Here is a 27,881-nt window from a genome sequence, read left to right as displayed (position 1 = left end):
CGCACCCAAACCAACAGACCATGCACGCAACCTGGGCTTCATCCTGGACTCCTCCCTCTCCATGACCAGGCAAGTCAACAACGTCTCCTCGGCGTGCTTCAACATCCTACGCATGCTACGGAAGATCTTCTGGTGGATCCCCACCGAGACCAGGAAGACCGTCACCCAGGCCCTCGTCACTAGCCGACTGGACTACGGCAACGCCCTCTACGCCGGTACCACCGCCAAGCTCCAGAAGAGACTCCAGCGGATCCAGAACGCCTCTGCCAGACTCATCCTCGACATCCCACGAACCAGCCACATCTCCGGACATCTGAGAGACCTTCACTGGCTCCCCGTCAACAAAAGAATCACCTTCCGCCTCCTCACCCACGCACACAAAGCCCTACACGACCAAGGCCCGAGCTACCTCAACAGCCGAATCAACTTCTACGCTCCCAAACGCCACCTCCGATCAGCCAACCACGCCCTCGCCGCCGTCCCCCGCATCCGAAGAGCGACTACAGGTGGAAGGTCCTTCTCCTACCTGGCCGCCAAGACCTGGAACTCCCTCCCGACCGACCTGCGCCTGACCCAAGACCACCTCTCCTTCAGGAAGAAGCTGAAGACCTGGCTGTTCGAGCAGTAGCGGCACCCCCCCTCCCCCAGCGCCTTGAGACCCTACGGGTATGTAGTGCGCTCTATAAATGTCATTGATTGATTGATTGATTGATGCGCACGTTGTTGCGGCGCGATCTCGCTTCCAAATCTTCAGACTTGGATCGTATCACCTCCAGTATTTTCTCAATCTGTTCACTTAGCTGCGCATGCATGTGATTCATCTTAGACCGCCGAAATTCGGGTCTCTGCTTCATCTAGCCGTTCGCCATGTCAATCAATCTTTGCTGCCATGGTGTCCATGCGGGTTGTTAAATGGTCCATCTTGCCGTGCATATCTTGTAGACTGCTCTGTATTGCCTTTAGCATAGCCTCCATGCCTTTGGGTGGTGAGTTTTCCGTTTCTGCTTCCGTGTCCGATTGCACCCCTCGTTGTGGCCGTCGCTGTTCGAAGTTGATTTTGGGCGGCTGCTTGTCGGGTTTCCCCATTTTGGTGGTGCGCTTCCACGCTATATGTTGTGACCGTGATTCTGATGGGGATTGTCGAGTTTTAGCCACGGCAGAGAGCTCGTGCCTCACGGAGTTGCAGTGAAATGCAGAGCAGTTACTGGCGTCCTTATATCCACAGGGATTATGGAGTCCGTAAGCGCGGTTGTCCCAGGTAGCGCAGGATTTTACAGCGTGGCGCAGCTCGAACCGTTAATGCACGCTGTTTAGAAGTCGGTCATGCAGTGATGGGGACTCGGTGCTTAGTGCGCATAATTCGAACACCACACAGACTTCTGCAATGATCGGGATGAGCAGTCGATAAATGTCGGCCTGCATATGTGTTGTGTCGTCACCCCGACACGTTTACGTCATACGTGTTTTGAAATGGCCATCGCCGCACGTTGAACTTGCACGTCTGGAGCTCCAATAGTGCCCTGTATGCTGATTTCACGGCGTTACTACAGTTGCGGAGTGTGCTTACTTTGAGGTGTAGCGTGACTCATGATTTTCCTGCGCCAAGCAAACATTGCTGCCATGTTACCATGTAAACCTAACATTCGCAATGTGTGCCTTCACATTGGGCTGCCTGAACAACATAGAAGTTAAGAGCCTTATATCAAGTGTCTGAGCCTGGTGCAGTTTGGCAGTAGTATTTTTTTGCAAATTTTCCCTGCAGTGTAGTCAGTTCATGTCCATGCAATCATTCCGGTTCCCACACATAAATAGTGCAGTTACGTAGAGCACATCAGGCAAAACGGTGAGCAACCAAAGGCGCATGTAATACCGCAGCCACAGATAGCAGATGGATCGTAGTTGCGCCGGTATGTCTCCAATTTCGGATCGAGCCTTAGACACAGACGCGGCGCCAGTAATCAATCATGCAGGTTCGGGCGCCGCCATCTTTACAAACTGTGTTCGCGCCTTTATTCGTATGTAATTACTTTTGGCCGCATCTTTTCTTCGCTAGTGCTGCCACCGTTATACCCGCAACAGCTATTGCAGCTCCTCTTATCCTAATCTTGTAATGTCCGGTTCACCGCTGCTGAGATGCTCACGCAGAGTCGGGACGGAACTAAGCAATCCGATCTGGAGCCGCCATTAATGTCAGTGCATGCAAAAGTGCTTGGGACGTAGATGTTTGGTCCGTACCTCATGGCGTGTGACGGGCACTTACGTCTCGTCTTGTCAGTGTCGAGCGAGGCGGCTTGCAGGCAATGTTGTGACCCTGCAGGTTTGCGGTCCGGGGTTTTGGATGTTGATTACACCGTTATATCTCTGGTTGCCGCCATCTTGCCTGCTCCGATCCCGGACCTCGGCAATCCCTCCGGGTCAGTTTTCTCCCATTCCGCCTCGGGGTCAGGTTTGAAAACTATACCAGGACGCGCCGTTTTCCCTCCACCGACTGAATTTTCTAGTTTGGCATTGGTATCTTAAGCTGTAATTGCGTTAAGTGCATTAATATATGAGCCGTCCGGCGGAGCTGCCGAGTTAGCCAGCCATCCCGCAGTGCGCCCTCTAGCGCCTCCCCCCTCAAGCCAATCTTTGATCTAACGCAGGCTGCTGTGGTCTACAGTTGGATGTATGATCTCTTCCTGGCACCCTCCACAAATAAGAGTCACTTTAAACTATTAACACTGCCGCCATCACACTACATAGTTACACAATATATTTTCTTTTGAGTGAAAAACTGTGTTTGTGACATATAAGCCTCGCTGACATTACATGTTCCTTTTTAGCATAGGTAAAACAAGCACTGGCGTTGCCAATAGGTTTCGCATTTGGAAAGTTGGAGGTATTTGTTTTGTAAATGACATTTTATATTTATATATTGTTATTGACAATGCCAATAACGATATATAAATATAAAATGTAATTTACAAAACCAATAGCTCCAACTTTCCAAATGCGAAACCAACGCCGAAACAAAACCGAGTGCACACGGTCGGCTTCTGCGTACTCATGCAGACCTCCCGCACCGGCCTGCCTGAGTCATCAATTATTCAGTGCCCTCAGATCCGAAGGCATTCAACCCGAGTGCCGCCGCTGTGGCCGACAGAATGAGAAGTGGCGTGACTGAGCGCGGAGAGACGACTGACTCATTTGATGTTTACCTTTAAAAAGCCAAAACGAAAATTGCTTCCATAATGCTGCAGTTTATTTTAATCAAACTTTACCGGGACGCAGGCGGTCACAAACCTCACATCACGTACTGTAGTGTTTGTAAGAGTGTTGATATGCTGGCAAATGGCCGGAGGGCCGACAGAATGAGAAGTGGCGTGACTGAGCGCGCAGAGACGACTGACTCATTTGATGTTTACCTTTAAAAAGCCAAAACGAAAATTGCTTCCATAATGCTGCAGTTTATTTTAATCAAACTTTACCGGCACGCAGGCGGTCACAAACCTCACATCACGTACTGTAGTGTTTGTAAGAGTGTTGATATGCTGGCAAATGGCCGGAGGGCTGACCGAATGAGAAGTGGCGTGACTGAGCGCGGAGAGACGACTGACTCATTTGATGTTTACCTTTAAAAAGCCAAAACGAAAATTGCTTCCATAATGCTGCAGTTTATTTTAATCAAACTTTACCGGCACGCAGGCGGTCACAAACCTCACATCACGTACTGTAGTGTTTGTAAGAGTGTTGATATGCTGGCAAATGGCCGGAGGGAAGCCGGATGGGGGCGGGAGAGCCTGGTGGGGGGGCGGGAATGCGTGCGAGGGGAGGAGAAGTGTGGCAGGCAGATGGGCGGCCTGGTGGGGGGGCGGGAATGCGAGCCTGGTGGGGGCAGGCGGATTAGGGAGATGCTCGTGCTTGTGTGGTCACGTGACCCGCTTTTGTGGTCACGTGACCTCACATGCACTGGGAAGAAACGCCAGTGGTTTCACTAGTCGATCAAGCCCTTGAATTTTCGCCTATTACATTCGCAAGCGAATGATAATAGGCGAAACCTAAAAAAGCGACCACTGTCTATAATTAGATCAGCATCTGCAGTTAGAACTAAGGCTGTGTTAGCGATAACTACTGAAGGTACCTAAAGTGAAGCCTCCTTCAGTTTACAAAAATAATAAGTGTACTAGTACCCATCCACCTTATTTCCACTGATTCCTCTTAAAGCTTTAAGTGCGAGTTGCTTTCTCTCCAGAAGGGGCACTCAAGACCCACTTATTTCTAAGATGTCGAGAGCTATATGTTGTTCATAATCTAGGGCAATGTTTTCATCATAAGACCAAGTCTTTCTTCATGAATTGATTTTCTTTTGTGGTCAAAATATTACATTCTGGAAAAGCAGACAGCCCTTCATGGCTTTGTCTTCCTACTGTTGACCTTTTTAATACCACCTTCTTGAGTTGCGAGTACCACATGCGATATGTTTCCATGCTTATTTACAAGTAGGAGTTGAATATAGTGCAGGGATAGAGGCCTTGTAGCTCTATAAATGGTGCAGGTAACAGACCTCCAGTGTACAATTTGTACAGCACCCTATGATTCGGACCTTGCCCTTCTCCCCCTTTCGCACATACAACCCCCAAGTGTAGACTATATGCTGCGTAGAAGTGTGCATAGCACATTACGCTGTGTTCCGTTGGTGTGAGAACATGTGCAGGGTGAATAGTGTCCTTTGAATTCTGTAGGGTGGTGGTTTCACTTCAGGCCGTTGTTTGTCTCACTTAGCAATCCGACAACATGCATGGTTCCTGCAGCTGGTACGTGTAGAAGATCATATAGATATCTGGAGTGCCTCAATGACTCTTCATCTTCTCCATCCTATAGTAGTCCCTGATTTTATACACCTGGTTCTGAAACCTAGGAGCCCTTAGGATTCTGGAGATATCACTGTTCAAAGTAAAAGTTGAGCCGTCACCCTAAAATCCAGTTTCTAGTACATACCAATGTTTTGATGAATCTACCTTGTGTCCCTTCTTGATATAAATCAGTTTTGAAATGCAGACCCCTTACTTACTTGAATCCTTGTGGAAGAACTTAAGGTTGTTATTCCATCACATGCAGGGCTGTGGTACTTGCCCAGGCAAGGTGACTGGGTATTTCACACTGCTTGCCCTTTGCCAAGACAGGAGTGTGTTTCCCTCTCCTTGCCGTTCGGCAAGATGATAGTGGGTTATATGTAACCATCCCAAAGGGTATGTTATCCACCCACACACAACCCTTGGGCAACGTAATGAGAAGCAGTGGTATTCCCCTCCACCCAAACCCTGGTAACGTGTTTTAGTGCCCCCTGCACTTGCTTTTAGCGCAGTGTATGTACACTGCGGTCCTATTATTCATGCATGTGCAGTCTAGGCTTTTTCCTTTAAATTAATAACCTAAACATGTTTTGACATGCACATTGTAAACTCAGTTTTTTTTATATCTCTGAAACTGCTGACCCTACTTTCATCAAAATAAAAGATACCCGAAGACCACTATGCCATATATATTTGGCGACCATCCATTCAGCAGATGCATAGTTACGCTTGTACACAATTTTCCTGTGGAAAATCCCATTACATTGGCAACTGTAAAACGATTTTGGGAGCCATTTGTTAGATCTGCAGTAAATTTGGCACGTTCTTATTTTTCCTCACAAAAATGTTTCTATACCCCCCCCCCCCCTTTTAACAATCTGCACCAAACGTGGGTAAGTTAAGTTAGTAAGAGTACCATAGTTAGACATTATAAAGAGTGAGGTGTCTGTCTTAACTACACAGTCACAATTGCGCCTTGTAATATCTATGTATTTGAGAACTCCAAGAAAAAGAATTGGTAAGCCAGTATGTCTCAGCTATACAAGCTGTTTTCTTTAACAATGTTTTTTTGCCATTTTGCACAGCAGTGCGGGCAAGCAACAACATAGAGGGTGGGGAAAGAACGGGAGGGGGGCCAAGTAACCACATGGAGGGGTGTGGGATAGGCCAAGCAAAAACATGGAGCTGGGCAGACTGGTGGGAACTGGCAACAACACAAAGCGGCATGGAGTGGGCATGCGACAATGGGGGCTAGGTCGTGAGGTGGCATGCAATAACATGGAGATGGATGGGAGAAGTGAGGGGCAAGCATTACAGAGGTATCGGAGGGGGCAAATGAAAACAGAGTGGGACAGGAGGGTGGGATGGAGCAAGCAACAATGCTCATTGGGAGGGTGGAAGCGGACAAGCAACAGCACTTGGAGCATGTAAGAGATCAAGTAACCACACAGAGAGGGGGGTAGAAGGAGATGAGGGAGATTGCCTGCAAGCACATGCACTCTTATGAAGTGCTTCACCTAAAAGAAAACAGTAGCTCTGAAAACGCGAGCAGTTAGGACATAAGTACTGGAGCCTTTTTTCAAGGGAGGGATAAACACACGTTGAGAAAGTGAAGTTGGCAGGTACTAACCAAAGGGACGCAAGGAAACGCGACAATGAAACCAGCCAATGGTAAGCAATGGGCAGGCTGTAGATCCACTGTAACCTAACACAAATTAAATAGTGATAAAAGAATATAAGTGCTTAAAAGCAATAGGGGATTTTACTACACCCGGTTATAGGCATTTCCAAATAAATGTATACCTTTTTTTCTTTAAATGACAATACCATTTAGACGGACACTGCCGACTCATTATTTAATTACTCTAAACCTTTTTGTTTTGTTAGTGAACTTTTGGAAAGAAAATAAAATATCCAATTTTTACTTTTTCTAGCCACATCTTCTGTGTGTTTGATGCTAGGGAAACACACTTTCATGCACGGAGCTTCATAGTGTGTACATAGTGAGGGTGAATGTCTAATTCTGCTCCACAGTTCCTAGTTGAAAACTATTCATAAGCTAAAGTACATATTCTTCTATTGCGTATTACCCAGAAAAGTTAACTACCCAAATGTAGATAATTCATGATGTGCATTTCTTTCAACTGATCATAAACTGAGCCTTCTCTGAAGTGAAACAAAAGGTCATTGGAGCACAGTCCTGTGCTCCATCAGAAGCGGTCGCTCCCCTCGCTCCCTGGCTCCAGCAGCTGGTATCGTAGCGCTCTCACTGCTATCATTGTCTTGTGCTTAACATTGCGCCCTTTAGTGACTGCGCTCCGTCTTGAGCACCTAATATTGGCGCATTGCCTAATTTAGCGTAACGCTATTTGTGAACAGCCCACATCGTGCTAATCAAAGTGTGCTGCATACTGTAGCGCTTGTGTGATATCGTAGCGCTTCTGCAGGCTCGCATCGCATTGCATTCTGTGCTTATCTGTGCCTGCGCCTCTGCCCACCCCAATCTCGTCCTGTTTCGTTTCATTTTTCTGCCATCTTGTTTGTTGTGCCTTCCAGCCCGCCCCTCCACCCAGCTCCCGCCTCCCAGCTGACCCTCCCTCCCACAGAATAGGTATAGACGATCCCGTACACCACAGCGTCGTGACCGTCCTGACTCCGTCAGAAGCGGTCGCTCCCCTCGCTCCCTGGCTCCAGCAGCAGGTATTGTAGCGCTCTCACTGCAATCATTGTCTTGTGCTTAACATTGCGCCCTTTAGTGACTGCGCTCCGTCTTGAGCACCTAATATTGCCGCATTGCCTAATTTAGCCTAATGCTATTTGTGAACAGCCCACATCGTGCTAATCAAAGTGTGCTGCATACTGTAGCGCTTGTGTGATATCGTAGCGCTTCTGCAGGCTCACATTGCATTCTGTGCTTATCTGTGCCTGATTGTGCCTGCGCCTCTGCCCACCCCAATCTCGTCCTGTTTCGTTTCGTTTTTCTGCCATCTTGTTTGCTGTGCCTTCCAGCCCGCCCCTCCACCCAGCTCCCGCCTCCCAGCCGACCCTCCCTCCCCCCGCCCCTTCCACTATCCACATATGTCCGATGCATTTGCGCGCTGCGGTCGCGCCCCATGCGTGCGGAAGGCGCCCCAAAGGTAAGCCCGTCCACGCCTGGACCGCGCCCAGCGCCAGACCCCCTGGTCCTCGCAAAACTCTCCCCACCCGCATAACGTACGACGCCGATACCCTCTTTGCCCTTAACCCCGGACGCACACCACAATGCTGCGCAGCTACCCCAGGACACACCCATGGACCATTCGCCTGCCACTCCTGCAAGTTCACCTGCATCAGGACCCACACCAAATCCACTTCCCCCAAACACAGCTCCGACTCTAACCACCTGAAGTGCATCCTGCTGAACACCCGCTCGATCCACAGACACGCCACTGAACTCTGGGATCTGCTCGACACTACATCGCCGGACGTCGCCTTCCTTACTGAAACATGGATTAACGCCTCATCAGCACCCGACATGGCCATAGACATCCCGGACAATTACAAGATCATCCGAAAAGACCGCACCATCCAAACAGGAGGAGGCATCGCCATCGTCCACAAGAACACATCCGCATCACGACCAGCTCCGACGACAACCTCGCGGCTGCCGAACACCTTCACTTCCAGATCCACACCCACCCCAGGACCACACTTAGAGGCACCCTCATCTACAGACCACCAGGAACCCGCACACAATTCAACGAAGACATCACTGACTTCATCAGCCCACATGCCCTCACTTCCGAGAACTACATCCTACTGGGAGACCTCAACTTCCACCTGGAAAAGAAAAACAACAGCAACACCACCACCCTTCTGGACAACCTGGCCAATCTCGGACTCAAACAACTTGTTGACACCCCCACCCACTTAGCCGGACACACGCTCGACCCTATGTTCACCTCCAGCAAACACATCTCCTTCGATCACACCACAGCTCTTCATTGGACGGACCACAGCTGCGTCCACTTCAGCTACAAAAAGACCACTACTCACAACCCCCCACAACCTATTCCTCGAAGAAACTGGAACAAAATCACCACCGACCAACTCTCCACATCGCTTAACCAAAACCCTCCTGCCATTCCATTGGACCCAAACCAAGCTGCCACCAAATTCACACAATGGATCACCCACAGCGCTGACGAATTAGCACCCTCGAAAAACCACCAGATCAAACAAGGTAACAAAAAGGCCCCCTGGTTCAACGATGCCCTTAAGAAATCCAAGAAGTTATGTCGTACCCTCGAGAAAACCTGGAGAAAAAACCCAACCACTCACAACCTAACAACCTTCAAGGACGCCACCCGCAAACACCACCAATTGATCCGACTCACCAAAAAATCAGCATTCAAGGATCGACTCGACAACAACGCCCACAACAGCAAGGAACTATTCAACATCGTCAAAGAATTTACCAACCCCGTTGCCGGCACCAACGACATCACTCCCTCCCAAGACCTCTGCGATTCTTTATCCTCTTTCTTCCACAACAAAATCGCCAACATACATAACAGCTTTGAAAACCAGTCCGAAGATCAGACCACTCCACCCACCTCCGAACCAAAACAGGACTCGCACAACCTCTGCGCCTGGAACCCAATCACTACGGAAGACACCATCCGCCTGATGAACTCCATCCACTCAGGTTCACCAACCGACCCATGCCCCCACCACATTTTCAACAAAGCAGACCCCATCATCGCACCACATCTCCGCGATGTCATCAACTGCTCCTTCAACTCCGCTACCTTCACGGAAAGCTGGAAACATGCCGAACTCAGCGCCCTCCTGAAGAAACCCACAGCAGACCCCTCTGAACTTAAGAACTACCGCCCCATCTCACTCCTCCCATTCCCTGCCAAAGTCATTGAGAAAGCCGTCAACAGTCAGCTCGCCGCCTTCCTCGAATCCAGCAATTCCCTCGACCCTTCACAGTCAGGCTTCCGAGCCAAACACAGCACCGAGACCGCCCTCATCGCAGCAACAGACGACATTCGAACTCTACTGGACAATGGAGAAACAGCTGCCCTCATCTTACTTGACCTCTCCGCAGCCTTCGACACAGTCTGTCATAGCATCCTCATACAACGCCTCAGCAACGTCGGAATACAAGGAAAAGCTCTGAACTGGATCATCTCTTCCTCTCCGGAAGAACACAGAGTCCGCCTCCCCCCTTTCAGATCAGAGGCCACCGAAGTCATCTGCGGCGTACCACAAGGATCATCACTCAGTCCCACCCTCTTCAACGTATACATGAGTCCCCTCGCATCCATCGCGCGCCAACACAACCTCAACATCATCTCCTACGCAGACAACACACAGCTGATCCTCTCCCTCACCAAAGACCCAAACACTGCCAAAACCAATCTACACGAAGGAATGAAAGAAGTAGCCGATTGGATGAAGAACAGCCGTTTAAAACTAAAACTAAACTCGGACAAAACGGAAGTCCTCATCTTAGGATTATCCCCCTCTGCCTGGGACGACTCATGGTGGCCAGCGGCCCTGGGCACAGCACCCATACCTACAGATCACGCACGTAACCTGGGCTTCATCCTAGACTCCTCCCTCTCGATGACCAGACAAGTCAACGCCGTCTCATCCTCATGCTTCAACATCCTACGCATGCTCAAAAAAATCTTCCGTTAGATCCCCACCGAAACTAGAAAGGCAGTCACCCACGCACTGGTCACAAGTCGACTGGATTATGGAAATACCCTTTACGCCGGAACCACAGCCAAACTACAGAATAAACTCCAACGCATCCAAAACGCCTCAGCCAGACTCATACTGGACATTCCTCGTCATGATCACATTTCCGGTCACCTGAAAGACCTCCACTGGCTCCCCGTAAACAAGAGAATCACATTCCGTCTCCTCACCCACGCACACAAAGCCCTCTACAACCTAGGACCAGAATGCCTCAACACACGACTTTCCTTCTACACACCCCCCGCCAACTACGATCATCCAATCAAGCCCTCGCCGCAATTCCACGCATTCATAGATCCACCATGGGAGGAAGATCTTTCTCCTACTTAGCGGCCAAGACTTGGAATTCTCTCCCCACTCACCTCCGTCTTACACAGAACCACCTCTCCTTCAGAAAGCAGCTCAAAACCTGGCTTTTCGATAAGTAATGCACCCATCCTTCCCTCAAGCGCCTTGAGACCCTTTGGGTGAGTAGTGCGCTGTACAAATTTCTGAACTTGAACAGTGTGGAAGGACTAGTGCTTATCAAAAGTGCTAGGTGTCAGATTGCAACTTCTCATTTAAAACCTAAACGGAAATGTGCCAGTATATAGTTAAAGTTTGTGTTTAACGTTTGTGCGTCCAAACTTTATAACCAGCCACATTTTTTGTTGGTTCTCAAAGTCCAAATTGTTGGCAATCATCTGAATTTGTGATCCGAGTCACAACATCTAAAGAATTCACGTGACGTAGATGTTTGATCTTGATAGTGTTACTAGCTAATCCAACATGAAGGAAGCCACTGCTATTCTTAGTCCTGTGCCACTCCCACTTTAAATCAGTCTAAAGTATTCATTTTATGGCACCGGGACGCATGCTTAATGTAGTTGACGGGAAAAGAATTATTACACACTAAGGTTCCTTGCTTTAATCATATGTTTACATTCTTTAATTTCAAAGTTGAGTGCAGTTGTTCTTGTCCAACTTCTTTAATGATGTAAACGTGTATATTAGAATTCTGCTATTCGACCTTCACAAATCTTATATGCTGAAGTAGATATATTTTGCATTCGTGTTGACTAACATATTCCCAAGTTTCTATACAGAAGTCGTAGAATTGTTATACTTGTTTGTAGCCATTTCAGGGGTACAGTTGCTTGGGCAGTCCAGGATCAGGCAAATATCTAGAACCCAGTGACCCAGAAGGATACTGTTTGAGTGATGGTGTTACCCACCGGACAAAGGCAACTCTGAATCAGACTCAAAACCCTGATTTTTGAAAGTCTTCAGCAATATTAAACATTCTCCACGATGTTCGATTAGGCTATTCCACAGTTGCAACTCTCGTCGGAGAGATCAATAACGCCATACTGGACACTTTGAACCTAAACTGGCTCAGTTGCATGCACAAGTCATTATTCATTGGGTAAGAGAAATAATCCACATTAATGGCTAGATAAATGATTTCCAGTATCCAGGTTGTTGTGAGTGTCCTCTACATATGTGAAATGGAAGAAGCCCGGTATTCTGGTTTAGGCTGAGACCATAAGTTATTTGTGAAATAAAGAAAATGAAAGACCTAAAAAAAAAAGATGTACTAATGCAGTGGGAATAAAGGCATGTAGCAGGCCCATCTGGAATAGTCGAAGTAAAGGTGAGCACAAGTTGAGTGGATTTATGTTTCGGGCTGTACATTTGCGGAGGGATTCCAGTCTCGGAAGTGACTGCGATGTTGTTAGTTAGTTGTATCTTTTGAAGGGATGTCTGTCCAAGCACTACAGAAGTGAGAGGTGGCACTGAGGTTTGTTCATTGAATAAGATCCTTGATTGAAAAACATAGGGCGATTTGCATTAAATGTGTGTAGAAAGTTATATGTACAAAAAAAGAACGTCTGTTGGGTAATTGACTTGTGCCCCATCTATCACACCACTTGTACTTGAGCAGAAAGGGATAGCACGCATGATGTAAGTGAACGTCCTAAGCAGGCAGTCAAGTACAACGCTTCTTGTCAGACATAGTTGATATCCTTGCTAGATAGAACTAGCTACTGCATCAGGGCCACAACTTTAAAAGAGACTTCTCAACAAAGACTAAACTGGGGCTGCAGGACTGCACAAAACATCTTTTTTTCTTGGAAAATCAAAAAAAGGTCCATATAAGACCAGAACTGTGTGTCCTAAAAGGTAGAAAAAGTTTTGGGGTGGAACTACGCATTTAGGTAAATTTCCAACCAACATTTCCCTTACAAATTGTATTATTTGCTACCTGATCTAGATTATGGACCGGCCATAAAGATGATAAAAAATCGTGTTCTGTATTGAGTAGCCGTGCTAGGAGAGTACACTAAGATCCCATATGTCCTAAATGCCTCTTGGATGTTTCCAGTCGTGAGTGACCGTTTGTGTGTGCTTGACAGTGCTTGTTCTACGTTAAATATATACATTTTAATATACTTTTTTTCTATTTGGTTTTCAGTAAGGTATATACAATGGAGAACAAACGGAATATCCAGATCATTGAGTGGGAGCACTTGGATAAGAAGAAGTTTTATGTTTTTGGAGTGTGCATGACTATGATGATTCGGGTCAGCGTTTACCCCTTTACACTCATTCGGACCCGTCTGCAGATTCAGAAGGGGAAAAGCCTTTACAATGGTACATTTGATGCCTTTCTGAAGATTCTGCGGACAGAAGGGGTGTCTGGTTTCTACCGGGGCTTCCTGGTCAACACATTTACCCTGATATCTGGTCAGTGCTATGTAACAACATATGAGCTCACCCGCAAATATGTATCGGAGTACACTAACAGCAACGTGGTGAAATCATTAGTGGCTGGTGGTTCTGCCTCCCTTGTGGCACAGAGCATCACGGTCCCCATTGACGTGATCTCTCAGCACCTCATGATGCAGCGGAATGGGGAGACTTTGGGTCGCTTTCGAGTGCACACTGGCGATGGGAAAAATCCAGTAGCTCTGGGACAGACTAAGGAGATCATCGTGCAAATTTTCAAGGCAGACGGATTCCGGGGTTTTTACAGAGGCTATGTGGCCTCTTTGCTCACATATATTCCAAACAGTGCCGTCTGGTGGCCCTTCTATCATTTCTATGCAGGTGAGTTGTTCGAGCTTTTAGTCTGTCACTGCTGAGCGTAATTGTGTGCAGATTCATAAGAAAACCCAAGAAGGTTTATATTCAGTAGTATTTCTCAACATGTTAATGATCCAGTCTGAAGTTCTGGTGTTGATGATATAGTTTCAAGTAGATCCTGCAGTTATTAAGGAAGTGTTTGAGCTTTTAGCAAATTCCACGGCTGTGGCAAGTTGCACCATTAATACTGTAAAAAACGTGTTGTTGTTCTTTAATACATAAGCCAAGACCTTGCCAAAAGCCTTCCAGAAGATCTTCACAAATAGACCTATTTGCTATATGGGCATCAGGGTTACGAAGAATCTTTATGAACTAAACTATATTTCTTTAGTCTGGAAGATCGGAGATAAATTATATAGGTGGCAGAAGCTATCTATTTCGATCGTTGGTAGGGTTGCAATAATTAAGATGCAGTTTGTGCCCTTTCATTTTTTTTTTATATAAGTGACCATTCTAGTTCATCTAAATAATGCATTTTTCACAAAACTTAAAGCAAAGATTTCAGAGTACATATGGATGAAAGCCAACCCGCAAACAAGTATATTAAAATTAAGTCTTCGCTGGGAAGAGGGAGTGATGACAATTCAAGATTGGAAAGCATATTATCTGGCGGCTTTTCTAGCCATGCACACTAGAATCCAAGATATATCTGAGGAGTCGGTGGTAGGTAACCTTTATATGGAAAAAATACCGAATTAAGTTTTACCATATTCAAGCTTTACTAAATTTTACGCGAGCAATCCCAAGTTGGTTAGGTACAAGACAATATCACTATATAAGCAGAAGCAAAAACCGCTCTCAACCGATCTCGCAATTCCACAGACTCATGCAGTGCACCCACTTAAATTTCTTTGCCCTTCAGAGATGCAGCAAACCACTAGAAAATGGGAAAGAGCTAAACTGGAAAGAATAGATAGTTTAAACCCGAACAGTGAAACAAAGGGTTTGTGAGCCACCTATACACTTCCCTCGTACACTCAAAAATAATTACCCTAATTTTCAGAAAATTCATTTGAAATCAGAAGCCCGGTTTGATAAGCTTTATACTGGAAGCTAAGTGGCGGATTAAGTTGGCCAGTCCCTGTTGGATTGGCTGGGATGCTTTGCAAATCCTGGCATACGCATAGCGTGAGCATTAAGAGTCAGATGGTTGATCTATGTCCGGGGATACTGTTGTGCATTGTAAGATAGTGGTTCAGACATGGGAGGGAGGAAGGAGGCTGTTACCCAAAATGACAAACTATGACTGGGCTGATCTCAGAATCTTGACATTGAATGTCAAAGGATTAGGGACATACATTAAGAGGTGCAGGGTTCTCACCTTCCTAAAACAACACCATCACTATAGCCTGCTTGCAAGACGAGAGTGCCGCACGTCTAGCCAAGAAATGGCTAGGAAAAATATTTTACTTATCTTACTCTACATATGCCAGGGCCACACTAATCTGGGATGCACCAGGGATCCCGTTTTCCCTCGCGTACATGGAAGCTGATGTGGATGGCTGGTTTGCCCTGATACAGGGGTCCCTGGACGGACATGACTTGACCATACTGAACACTTATGCCCCAAACCACTATGACCCCGCCTTTATTCACAGTATGCAAGATTGTTGATACAGGATTCGCCCCTGATATGGCAAGGCGACTTCAACTGCTTATTAGACTCCAATCTGGATAGGACAAATCCCAGGGTGGGCTCCAAACCATTAATGACAGCAGCGCTTAGTGGGAGAATGCAAATCCTGGATCTAGACTAGCCCCCTGATGCATCAAGCATCCATTTTGCGATTCCTTATTAGCGAAAAATAAGGATTCGCTAATAAGGAATAGCAAAATGCTGTGCATGAAGAAATCGCAAAAAAAATTATGATTTCTTAATATTCCTTAATTGCGACTCGCTAATTGCGAGTGGCAAATAAGGAATACCTCCCCATTCATTCCTATGGGCCTAGAGGCCCATAGGAATGAATGGGAAGACATTCTCAATTTGCGATTAGCGAATCGCAAATTGAGAATGCAATTTCAAGGGTGTAGGGGTGTCCAAAGGACACCCTGTTGCACCCCTGAAAATAATCTGTGCACATATGTTGAGCACACACATGCCCTAAGGGCATGTGTGTGCGCAACATGAAACTTCGAAAAATGCACAAAAGTGCATTTTTCAAAGTTTTTGCAAATTACCATGAAGTTGAACTTCATGGTAATTTGCTACTCCTATTAGCGAAATCGCTAACTTTTTAACTTTGATGCATTGCATTTAAGGAATCTCAATTTGAGATTCCTTAAATGCAAGTAATCGCAATTTAGCGAATTCTTAATTTGCGATTTTTGCATTTGGGATGATGCATCCCAAATGCAAAAATACCGGTCGCAAAGGGGCAGATTCTGAGAATCTGCCCTTTGCGAGCGGATTTTACCTTGATGCATCTGGGCCTAGGTCTGGGAGCTAAGTCACCCTTCACAGCGGGTATACTCTTGTTAATCCACCACACATAACGCATCCAGTAGACCGAGCAGAATATTGGTGGCAGGATTCCCAATGTGGGAAGACTGTTGGGTAACACACTTAGCATGTTTCCTATCGGATCATTCCCCAGTTTGTTGCGCCATGAAGTGGGGCGATCCAACCCATATTGCAGGTTCCTGGAGGATGCTGGTTGATATCCTAACTGACCCGTTGGGGAGGGTGGCATTACCACAGGCATGGTCAGATTACATGGAGGCTAACCAGGGCTCCGAACCAGCAGGGCCGCTGAGTGGGAGGCCCTCAAAGCGGTATTGAGGGGCATGTGGACACTTTTGTCTCCCATCACTTCCGCTGTCTGTTCAATGGAGAGGTAACTAGCTCCAGGACACCCCCGGGTAATCGTGCGCTATATAAGCTGTCAGAACATAAACACAAGTTCAAACAATTTAGACAAGAGACTGCACAGTCAACGGGACAAATCTGGTAGGCTGCTCACCTGGATCCTGCTTAGGGAACACCTGCCACCACTCGCAACACACCTGACGTCAACGGACGGTACCGGAGTTGCCACTAGGGCTGGAATAGTGGGCATATTTATGCAGCACTTACAACACGTATACACTGCTGACACCGCTCAATATATAGCATTCTTAGAGAGCCTGGACATCCCCCGACTTGCACAGATGGCAGCAGAGTCCTTCGATATTTCGATAGCCCTAGAAGAACTTCGAAGCATGCCAAGTATGCTGCCAAGGGCAAAGGCGCTGGGAGGCAATTGCTTTCCACCCCTGTTTTATCAGATATTCACGGTCACGCAGGGTCTCCTGGAAGTCCTCCTAGAGGCACGTAACAGAGGGCTTCTACCTCACGGACATGAGGGAGGGGGAGAATTGTATGTTCCTTAAGCCCAGCGGGACGCAGCCAATCGGAAGTGTGGAGCCTGGAGTGGGGGACACAGCAGACCTGTCCCCTTTCTCCACTCCTATTTGTGGTAGCGATGCAAACTCTGGCGATATGGGCCTGCCCTAATCTGTGGACTGGGGGATACCCGTCACATAATTTCACTGTACGCGGATGATGCGCTCTCCAATCGTGCCACCTCTTGTCTTGTGCTGCTTCTATTGCTGCAACTACTGAATGAGTTTGGAGACTTGTCCGGACTCTGGCTCAACCAAAATAATTAATATGGACAGGGTGCTGGATGTATTAAAGAAGTTGGTGATATTTTGTAATACATTGCCCCTTTCCTTAATGTACACGCTGACTAATACCAAAATGGTATTCTTAAATGCCTGTATACCTTATAAACACTCTCTCTGTCCCATACCCATGAACTCCAACCGTATCTCACTTTTGGGGGAGGGTTGCTGCAGTTGGTGGCTTTGACCATGCTGACCCAGTGGTACGAAGAGAGGGGCCTGGAGGTGCAGAGACTTAACTTGTACTATTATGCCACACATCTACAACACGTGGCTAGATGAAGGCGACAACTGGGAAAAGCGCTTGTTTAAAAGGGTTGGTGGCTCCAGATAGACTGCCTAAGGTGCTAATTGAAGGAGCGGAAGTTGCAAGGGACATGCCGTACATAGTTTGCCAGACAGCACAAATATGGCGACACTTCGCTGAGGCATCCATGAAGCGAGACCCATTTCACTGAGAACTTACCGTCTTTACATTGGTGCCAGTGAGGCAATTGGTGGATAATATGTCCTTTCAAGCAGGAAAGGAAGGTGGTTGTGCATTACTGGGAGACTAGTATCCTGGTGAGATCTTCTTCTCCTTTGAACAAGCCTGTGAAGACTTTCCACTCAGGTCTGGGCAGTTCCTACATCATGCTGGACTAGCCAAGGTGGCCAAACTGACCAACCCCACTTATCCAGCCGCACCTCAATCCATTTACTCCTCTGGATATTCTGCTGTCCTCTGGTTCAGGATTCAGAAAAGGGGGTGGTGATGAACAGAGTGTCTGAATTAAGCAGACCACTCTTACCCAGTCCAAAGATCAGGGCTTGATCCATCACCGTTATTTAGCTCACTGCCCCATCCCAGCTCAGAACCTGGCTATATGCAAATTAGTCTGTCCCTGGCCCAGTGCATCATGGGAACAGGGCAGACCAAACTACCAAGCCAATCCTCTGGTTCAGGACGGCACTTGATCACAGTCCTGTATAAGGCAATGAGAGTGGATGTGGTGGCCCCGAGCAGCGTGGGACACTCCATTGGAAGACAGGGCACTGACCGATATCTGCGATCTTACCCACCCACTATCTTGGAATGCCCGCTTCAAGCTGGTACACTAGAATTTCCTACACAGGACCTGCCTAACCTCTCCTGCCCCCCCCCCCCCAAAACCCCGACTCAACATGAGTTGCCCACACTGACACACCAGTGGGGAGGACATCCTGCGCCTGGCATGCCTACTAGAAGCAGGGGGTGACGGAGCTAAAGAGGACAATGCAACTTAAAATGGAATGCACACCGTTGAACTGCCTACTGGGTTATGTTAAGCAGCCAAAGGGCAGCAAATGGCCTTACTGCAGAAGGCGCTGATATTGGCCAGACGTTGAGTTGCCATCACCTGGATGGGCCAGTGTACACCTGAACTCGAACATTGGTGCGGTGATGTACAGGAGTGGTCACTAGCTGAGGAGATGCACATGTAGATGAGTAGGCGGGATGAAAAAATGGAGGAGGACCTTCAGGACGGATATGACGTAAGATACATTCCTAGGTCCACAGGCAGACACTGACTCCACCGATAGTGACACCGCGGGTGGCAGCATGGGTGATGACTCCAATCCAGGGAGGGATGGGATCTAGTCCTAACAGTATTAAGGTGATTTGTCCACAAACTTGGAGTGCTGGATCGTACCATTGACAAGTTGCCAGTGTTCAGTGGTAGACAGATTGCCTTTTCTAGCACAACCAGTCGTGTATTATGTACTGTGCTTTGCAAACTGCTGTATTAGGTTTTTTTAAAACTGAAAAATAAAGGTTGGAAAAAAAACGTGTGTAATAGAACAATAACTCTTTCTTTAACCCATTGGCCGTGGCGGTAATTCCGCCGCGGCGCTGGGGGGGGGGCGCGCGGCGCCGCCATGCACGTGACGGAACTACTCCGTCACGAGCCGCATTGGTGATGTGCTTGTGACAGGATGGCGGCGCGGCGGCCGGGCCGTGACTGAACCATTCCGTCACCAGCACAGCACCACCGTGGCTTGTGACGGAATGGTTCAGTCACGAGCATGCAAGGGGTTAAATTGATCTCTATCACAGAATTAGTGAGAGAATTCCTCACCACCTGACAGCAACGTGGATGAAAGATTAACCGGATCCAGTTAAAATCTGCCCACGCACTTTCAAACCTAGTAGACCGTCCACATCCTTGTTTTCTCTGAACACAGCGACATTAACCATGCATTAAAATAGTCAACACACCTAGAATTCATCAGTGTCAGCAAATAATACATTCAATGGCTCTCTGAAAGTAGCAACAAAACAATGGAAAATCCTAGCACTGCCGTCAGGTGTAAACAGGGTATGATAGAAAAGCTACCCAATTCAAAACCGAGTTAGCAGTAGTAAATGTGATTTCACAATTCCTGCCCAGCAACGTGTTTACACAGTAGAGCGTTTAAATAACAATACACACAAAAGGTTGCATTTCCCTCTGTGTTTATTAGAGACAGCATGCTTCACAATAATTCCCTTCCACAACCATTATTCATCTTTTTCTGGTCTTGCCTACGGAAAGCTTTAGCTGTATGTTGCGGAGACCTGTTGTGTATACAATAACAAAAATACGCAGAAGGGCCTTTGGTTCATCCCATTGCTCATTATTGCATCGCTTTATTGTGTGTCTCAGTTACATTCTCTAGGTTCATTGGCTATCCCCTCATTTTCTTCTTTGTCCTGTGCCTGGAGTATTTCTTCTTTATTATCCTTTTGACTGCAACTTTGTAAATTCCATTGTTGGCATCATGGAACTACTTTTTTAGTTCTGGACTTTCGTTGGTTCTCGTCTTGATGTGGACAAAACCAATAATTGCATTCATTTATTTTATTTTTTTGAAGGTTTTGTAGAGTGCGAACAAGATCCTTGTGGATATCGGAGCGCTTTACAATGATAAAGCTGATTATACATAATGAATAACATGACACATTATAAATGCAGTCATTTGTCGTCTTTGGATTAGCCGTTTCTTACCATAGGTGGATTTCTTGTCTGTCGCATTTGCTTCTCGTTCAATATGCCTCCCGCAACATAGCTGCTTTTTCATCCCTTCGATTGGGTGATTGGTATCCTTTCGCTTCTCACATTGAGGAAACTACTTTTCCTCACTTCTCCATGGGAGTGTTTTTTTTCTTGCTCTCTGCCTTGTGTGCTGCCCCTCCTGTGGAACTCCACTTACCGACCTTAATTACCAGCTCCTTCAATCACACATTGGTTTAAAATGCAATGACACGACATAGTAGAAGTAACCAAAACGCAATTGGGCTTCATATACAGCTGACAAATCACATGAATTGAGACGAGGAATACAATGCAGAAAGAAAATGATATAAAAAAGCAGGTGCTCGTAAGAAAGTACATCAGCAGTCAGCCTTTCGAAAGCCAAAGTTGCTGCTCTAGCTCTTGCCGTTTATAGTGACCAGTGGAAGCCAAGCCAAAGAAAATTTCTCATTTAATAAGACTGGATGGAGGTTTAGCATCCGGTAAAAGTATCCCTTTGCTCAACATGTGTGTTTTTAGAGCACTATTTAGAGCGTTCACTGTTGCTCCTGAAGGCAGTCTCTTTAGTAAAACAATGCTGCTTTCCTGAGAAGTGTGGCTCAATGGTTAGAGCGGCAGACCCTGATGCAGAGGTCTGGCCCGGGACCAGGGTTCAATTCCCGCCTCGGCGGGTCTTGGGCTCAATTTCCCCGGACCTGATAATTCTCGCCTCGGTGCCTATTCTAATCATGGGTCCAACTCTGGGCAATAGCTTGCTTAATCTCCACAACGGCCCCAAAAGCGCTAGGATGCCTGGCTGCACCTTGGGGGTGCCCAGGAGTGGGCGCCTCACAGGGAAAAGCCAGGAAGGATTCCACAGCGGTATGAGTACAGCGCCCGGACGCCCCTTTGCTAGGGCAGCAGTGCGCTTTACAAGTACAAATTAATTTCATTAATTTCCTCGCCACTGAAATTGTAAAGGCTTTTCTTTGGTTTTGCAAGGCATGCTGGGTTTAACAGTAACGTGCAGCTCTCCAGAACACTGTTTTTGATGGCACCAAACTCCCATTGGTACATGTCAGCATGGACATGGCTTTACATTGAGATAAGGACGGCTCCTTGATAGCAGAACGGCTGCAAATGGCACCTGATTATCAGATTCTAAATGAACTGCTGCCACCAAGCTTTGACCTTTGACCCAGAAGAAGGAAAGCCCTTTTAAAAATACAAGCCAGTCATTTGTTTGGTCACTCGTATGCCAAAGCCACGATTCTTCAGTCTATAGCTTCTTAATGTGAGGTGCCAGCTGCACTCGTCCAAGGTGGCAGAGGCATGCCCACAGTGAAGCATTCTAGTCTCGAAGGCATGCCTCACTCCCCTAGAGTGCACCAGACAACACCATATACATACCAACATTGGATGACCTAAATACGGACTGCTTTTGAACATTTTGCTTATCATTTTTTATATTAAAAAAATAAAATAGCCTGTTTCTTGAAATCACTCAATGTTGAGGCTGGAAAGGCACATGAACATTCTGACTTTTATGTATACTATGACCAGCACAAACCGTAGTAATCTATTCTAAAATTGTTAAAATTAGTTTTTAATGAATTACAATGCCCTTTCCGAATATCCAAACAAATACTCATTTTGTGGAAGCTCTGATTTGACTGCTACATTTTGAGAACCTCACTTCTTTCCAAGATGATTTTTGATGGCACTTTGACATTTCGTTTATTTTGCACTGTGTAAAACTGACTTTGTTTCTAAGAAATTCTATATCGATACTGCCTTCTGGATCCTGGGCCTATAGAGCGAACTGTCACATTACTGTGACTTGACTTGGACAAGACACACAAACCATGAGCTCACTACCAATTTCTAGGGAATGTGAAACTGTTTGTTATAGACCACGCTTCGAGAAATAAAAATATCACCAAAAAAGTACATGAATGTTTGAAAATAAACTACAATTAAGGGAAAGGGAATCCAAAGTACACAGTCTAAACAGTAACTAGCCTAAAAAGTCCCTTACCCAAAGGGAAATAAGTACTCCTTTTATGGAATTCGGAAGAATACAAGGCTAACTTAAGTTGACCAGCCTGGGTTTGAAATAGGCTGATAACGCTTATTTGGAATTTGAAAGTGCTATTAGATTTTGTCATAGAAAAACCATAAAAGCATACACATAGGTAAAAAAAAACAACACAATTTACAAAAAAATAAAATCTCGCGCTCTCGCTCTCTTTCTATGTTTGATCATAGCCCTTTAAAACCTCGACATATTGTAACAAGTATACACAGTGGACAGGGACTGTAGAAATGAGAATGCAGGTCGATATTGTGTCTGCGACCTCAACAGTAGTCAAATCCAGCACTTTCTCTGATCTGTGGAGTCTCTCAGGGTTCGGCTTTATCACCCCTCCTCTTCAACTTATATATGCAACCCTGATGTTACTACTACGGAACAGCCCAGTTAAAATTTTCAACTACGCAGATGACCTCCAACTGATATTTTACCTTGATTCCTCTAACACAGCTATCAATAATTTCCAATCCACTATGACATGTATTAGTGAGTGGATGTACTCCAGTCAACTTAAGCTCAACCCCAATAAAACTGAGCTTGTAATTTAGGGGGGCCCCCAAAACCCCTGGAACCTCGGCTTACGGCCTCCTTCCCTGGGCACCTCACACGTACCAGTAAAGTCAGTCAAAAGTCTTCGTGTTATCATCTGCAACGACCTGTCCATGAAGCCACAAATTAATGCTGTTGTTTCCTCCTGCTTCTTTCACCTCCGCAGAATCTGTAAAATCTCTAGGTTTCTTTTTTAATTCAAATCGTTTTTATTGAAGATTGGAGAAAATGAAAGCAAAGACAATACAATAAATCCTTCAGTACATAGATGGATGCATCATTGGCACAATGACGCCTACAATAATGAACTGAACAGAGAAAAAATAGGGAAAGGAAAGGAGGAATAGGAGAAAAAGGAGGAAGAAGAGAAAGAGGACAGATCTATCAATATATCAGTAGCAATCGGTTTACAGAAGCATGGGACGCGTTGCAGGTAACAATAAGTATACAGTAAGCATTCAGGCATGGGGAGCATTTAAACGTGGAAAATATGGGGCAAAACAGAGACACTGTAGTCTATAAAAGCAGACAGTCTGTTGAGATTTGCATCACGGAGGCTCAAAGTGGGAGGATGACGCGTCCAAGGAGGACCACAGTTTTTTGTTAGAAGGCTTCCATGTGGCTGACTGTAGTGCCGGATTGTCTGCCCCTCTCAAGAAGGAAAGCCATTCCAGCCATATTTTAAAGTTGACTTCAGCAAAATTCTTCCATTTACAGAGAACGACCTTGCACGCCAATGTCAACATGATATCTAGCAGTTGTCGGTCATGTATGTCAGGTAGTTGTGCTTCTAAAGGGGCCAAAATGACATATACAAATTCCTGAACGGGTGTGATTCCAAATACTTGTTGAATATATGCAAATATTTTTTTCCAAAATGATCTTAGTAGGGAACAATCAAAAAGCATGTGCGCCAGGTCTCCAGGTGCAGCCTGGCAGTTCCAGCAATTAGGCGTATCCTTCAGATTACATTTAAACAGCTTCTGAGGGGTCCAAAAGACTCTGTTCAACAACATGTATTTCGTTTGACATAGAATTGGGGACACCTTATTTGATAGTGCAGTTTTGTGTATTACCTCCCAATCAATCGATATACCTGTCGAGTTAGGGTCCGACTCCCACTTGCTTTCAGTTAATTTATGTGCTTTCTTGGGCAGGGGGAGGAGCAATTTATATATTCTGGTCCATTCCAGGTGATGGACGTAAAACCCCGCCAGATTAGGGGCAAATGTGCTCCCCATGCTGGTTCCATGGCTTTGCCAAAACAGGGTACCTTCGTATTCAAAAAAAGTTTTTCGTGAGATCTAGCGAGATACACTCCATGACTACACCACGATGGGTTTGGTATTTCCAATGGGTGGAGTGGAGTACTTCCTCGATGATCAGAAGTGTCTTATCATGTGGGAGGCTCGTGTAGAGGCTCTCCACATCAAGGCTCAGAAGCATTTGTGAGTCAGGGTCGAAAGGATGGTTCTGTAATAGTTGCAGCACCGCTTTTGTATCTCTCAGATACGTGTCGGTAGCTTGCACCAGAGGTCTCAGAAAGGCATCGGCAAATTTAGATAGAGGTTCCAGGATGGATGAGATGCCGGACACAATCGGGCGTCCTGGTGGATTCTCGAGGTTCTTATGCACTTTGGGTATAGTGTAGAAGTAGTGAGTACGAGGATTTTTCTGAACCAGGAATTCTGATTCTTTTTTGGTGAGCCAGTCATGTGCAAGGGCCTCCTCAATCATCCCCTCTATTTGTACTCGCAGGGACTCGGTGGGGTCTTCAACCAAGACCTGATAGTTCCTGTTATCCGAGAGGAGTCTCCTGCACTCTTTGTCATAGGCAGTGGTAGTTTGAATAACTACTGCTCCACCCTTGTCAGCAGGTTTGATGGTTAAGTCTTTATTAAGTCTTAGTTCCCTTATTGCTTCATTTTCCAGTTTGCTAGTATTTTGGAACACCCTTTGCTTGGTGTCCACGTTCTTGAGTTCATGCATGATAGCTTTCTCGAATGCCAACACTTCCACTGGGAGTTGGTTGTCCAGTGGTGTGAAATTAGACTTAGGTTTCAACCCTGTGTCTGAGGTCTCCAAAAAGAGCAACGGTGGGTGTTTCGCCTCGGGACCGACACCTCAGGGCTCAATGACTCAATTCCGTGGAGCCAACTACGTTGAACACCTAAATACCATCTTATGATCTGTATACAGGGTGTGATGAATGAACAGGGCACACCCTATGAAACTTGGCATAACCTTACTGTTTACATATCTCCCTAAGACATCACTGAAATCCTGTTTCCTTTTCTGTTAACCAGAAACTCTGCCAATATTCCAATATGTTTAGAGCCAACTACGCTGAACATCTGAATGCCATCTGATGATAGGTGTATACGGTGTGGTTAATTAACTGAACACACCAAATAAGACTTGGCATAACTTTGTTTACCTCTCCCTTTAACATTGATGGGATCCGGTCTTTTCCTGTTAGCCATAATACACTTCTCATAGTATTAGCGCTATATTTATCCTATGCGCTTTTCCCCTCTCCTTCACACTCGCATTAACTAGTGCTCGATTATTAATTGTTATCATTTTTGGAACCAGAGTCGGTAAAAGCTATCGCCTCTCAGTACTGCCCATGCGCGCCATCCTAGTATCAAACCTAAGCGCATGCGCGTGACGATTTCAGTTCACGCATGCGCAGCTCTACCTACGCTACTTCCTTACGCAGGCGCAGACCCTTACAGCACCGCACCCCGCCGATCGCGCAACACCGGATCCGGTGGGGTAACTATTGCCGAATTTGGGCATACTTCCGAGGATCATTAACCAATCTTCCTCCATTAATTACCGAGCCAAGAGTATAAATAGAAAATCGCTAATCCAACCGCTCACTTCACCGGAGCAGCGTTGAGGGGAAGGCAGGCGAATAAACCATGCAGTAACCGTGAGTGGGGTCACACGAATTAGGATGCGCTTTGTGCATCTGTCACCTTGTACTTTCTGCTGATCTCTCCTATAAACAACCTAAAACCTACCCTTGAATATCCTTTAGGTTGCTTTACTGGGCAGTGAGGGAGGATCCCCCCCAATACCACGCATAGGCTCATGAGGTTATCAGACTTTGAAAAATAAGTAAGCCTTCATTTTATCACTCTCTCTCTCTTTATCCATACCAGGGAGACAACAATTTAGATGTATGTCTGTGTTTTTGTCTGTATGTCCTTTTAAATGTCTTTTTTACAGGGTCCCAGAACCCCATTTTTGGTTCTGTCATTTACCCTCATTTGACTAGGAAAGTATTTTCTTCCCTAAGTTCCTGGACATCCGACTATTATGTTTATTATGTCTTTTTTCCACAGGTTCTCTACAACGCCAATTGGGCGCAACTGAACTTACCTATACATAAACACTGTTAGGTACATTACACATTTATTTTTGTATGTAACACTTTATCATTTCATGTGAGTAAGGTGAGGATAACGTGCATATCCTCGTCCTGAAGGAGTCCCTGCGCTCCGAAACATGTTGACACTTTGAAGTGGTTGATATACCCTAGTACGTATATTATCAACCTCACTCTGCACCTTTTTAATAATACCAGCCGAGGACATAATAAATAATTGTTTTCCTACGTGCTAGGTATTTTTTAACTCACTTTTTTAACCTCACCTCACTCACATTCTCTCCCTAAAACACACAACCTCACATAGTTCACTACTAAGTGCTCCTACGTAGCCGTCAGTCGTAGCACGCCGCATCCCGTAGAGGGATGCGAAGGCCCCGATGATGAAGCATGACACCAAGGGGCCTGTTGGTGTGTGAGGGGCATTTAAACAACACTGTGTGTTCCCCATCACTTTAGGGACCACTGCCACCTTCTGAGTGGATTCTACTTTGTTTAATCATATTGCCAAGGGAGACTGAATCTACTTGCTCTCTCTCTCCCCCCTCTGGTTATATTCATGTGAGAATTAAGACAGTAACAGTCATTTACACAAACAGTTGCAGAGTTTCAAAAAATGTGTGCCTTAGTTGACAATCCGATAAGACTCCAGCTGGATTGATATTCCCTAATAAGGGTAAAGTTCACTCTGCTTTAGGGTAGTTTATCTCTATTACATTGAATTTGTCCTCATCACACTCGTGTAGAAATTAAAAATGCAGATACAAAATTAACTTACCCAACAAGATTTTAGTTTGAGGTTTGACAGATGGTATATGTAGAAGTTTGACAGATGGTATATGTAATGGCTGTTCTAAAGATGCAGGGTAGAACATGCTTGTGGCATTGGACAAATCAAGTCCTATGGTATTTAGGGCATGATATGACTGTATGCCTACAGAATCCTGGAATTCTCCTCCTCTTGGAATAGTTTGATCGGTTCTGAGAACTAGTCAGTGATTATTTTTCCTTCCCATTCTCAATTTACAAAGGGCAGCCACCACACAAAACCCCAGTATTTTCTAACATTTCAAGGCATCACCAGGCCTGTAATGTGAGGTTAGGTGTTTTTAGGTCTCGCGACCTATCAATGCGCGCAAGCGCATTGAGCGAAGCAAGAATTCATGTCCTGAAAATCCTCGTGAAACCAAGGGCTTCTTGCGCTGCGGTTTTCTTTGAGTTCACGTGAATCACGTGATCAAACAAGCACGCGCATCAGCCTCCCTCCCTCCTAATTGCATTTTTTTAACGGCCACCGCACAGCACATCAAAGGGCTTCGCCCAGCGTGCGCTCTGCGGCTTCTCCTCCCCTAATTAATCATGGGCCGTACTTTCAGTTTCCCGGCCGCTCTTGCGCGCGCACCACTCGCGTCTTTTTAAAAAAAAATTTTTTTATTGTTTTCGCGTCCTTG

General features: G+C 46.0%; 1 protein-coding gene across 2 annotated transcripts in view; it reads left to right on the top strand.

Moving 5' to 3' along the window:
- The window catches only part of SLC25A44 (solute carrier family 25 member 44), a 64,068-nt gene that overhangs the window by 8,970 nt on the left and 27,217 nt on the right, over positions 1-27,881 (top strand). For both annotated transcript variants that reach the window (XM_078670656.1, XM_078670657.1), the window contains exon 2: positions 13,042-13,676. In XM_078670656.1, the coding sequence (XP_078526782.1) occupies positions 13,055-13,676 (622 nt within the window). In that variant the 5' untranslated portion in view covers positions 13,042-13,054. The remainder of the gene's footprint in view (positions 1-13,041; positions 13,677-27,881) is intronic.

This window comes from Lissotriton helveticus, chromosome 12 (genome assembly GCF_964261635.1).
Source record: "Lissotriton helveticus chromosome 12, aLisHel1.1, whole genome shotgun sequence".
Classification (NCBI taxonomy): Eukaryota; Metazoa; Chordata; class Amphibia; order Caudata; family Salamandridae; genus Lissotriton; species Lissotriton helveticus.
This window is presented reverse-complemented; position numbering and strand designations above follow the sequence as displayed.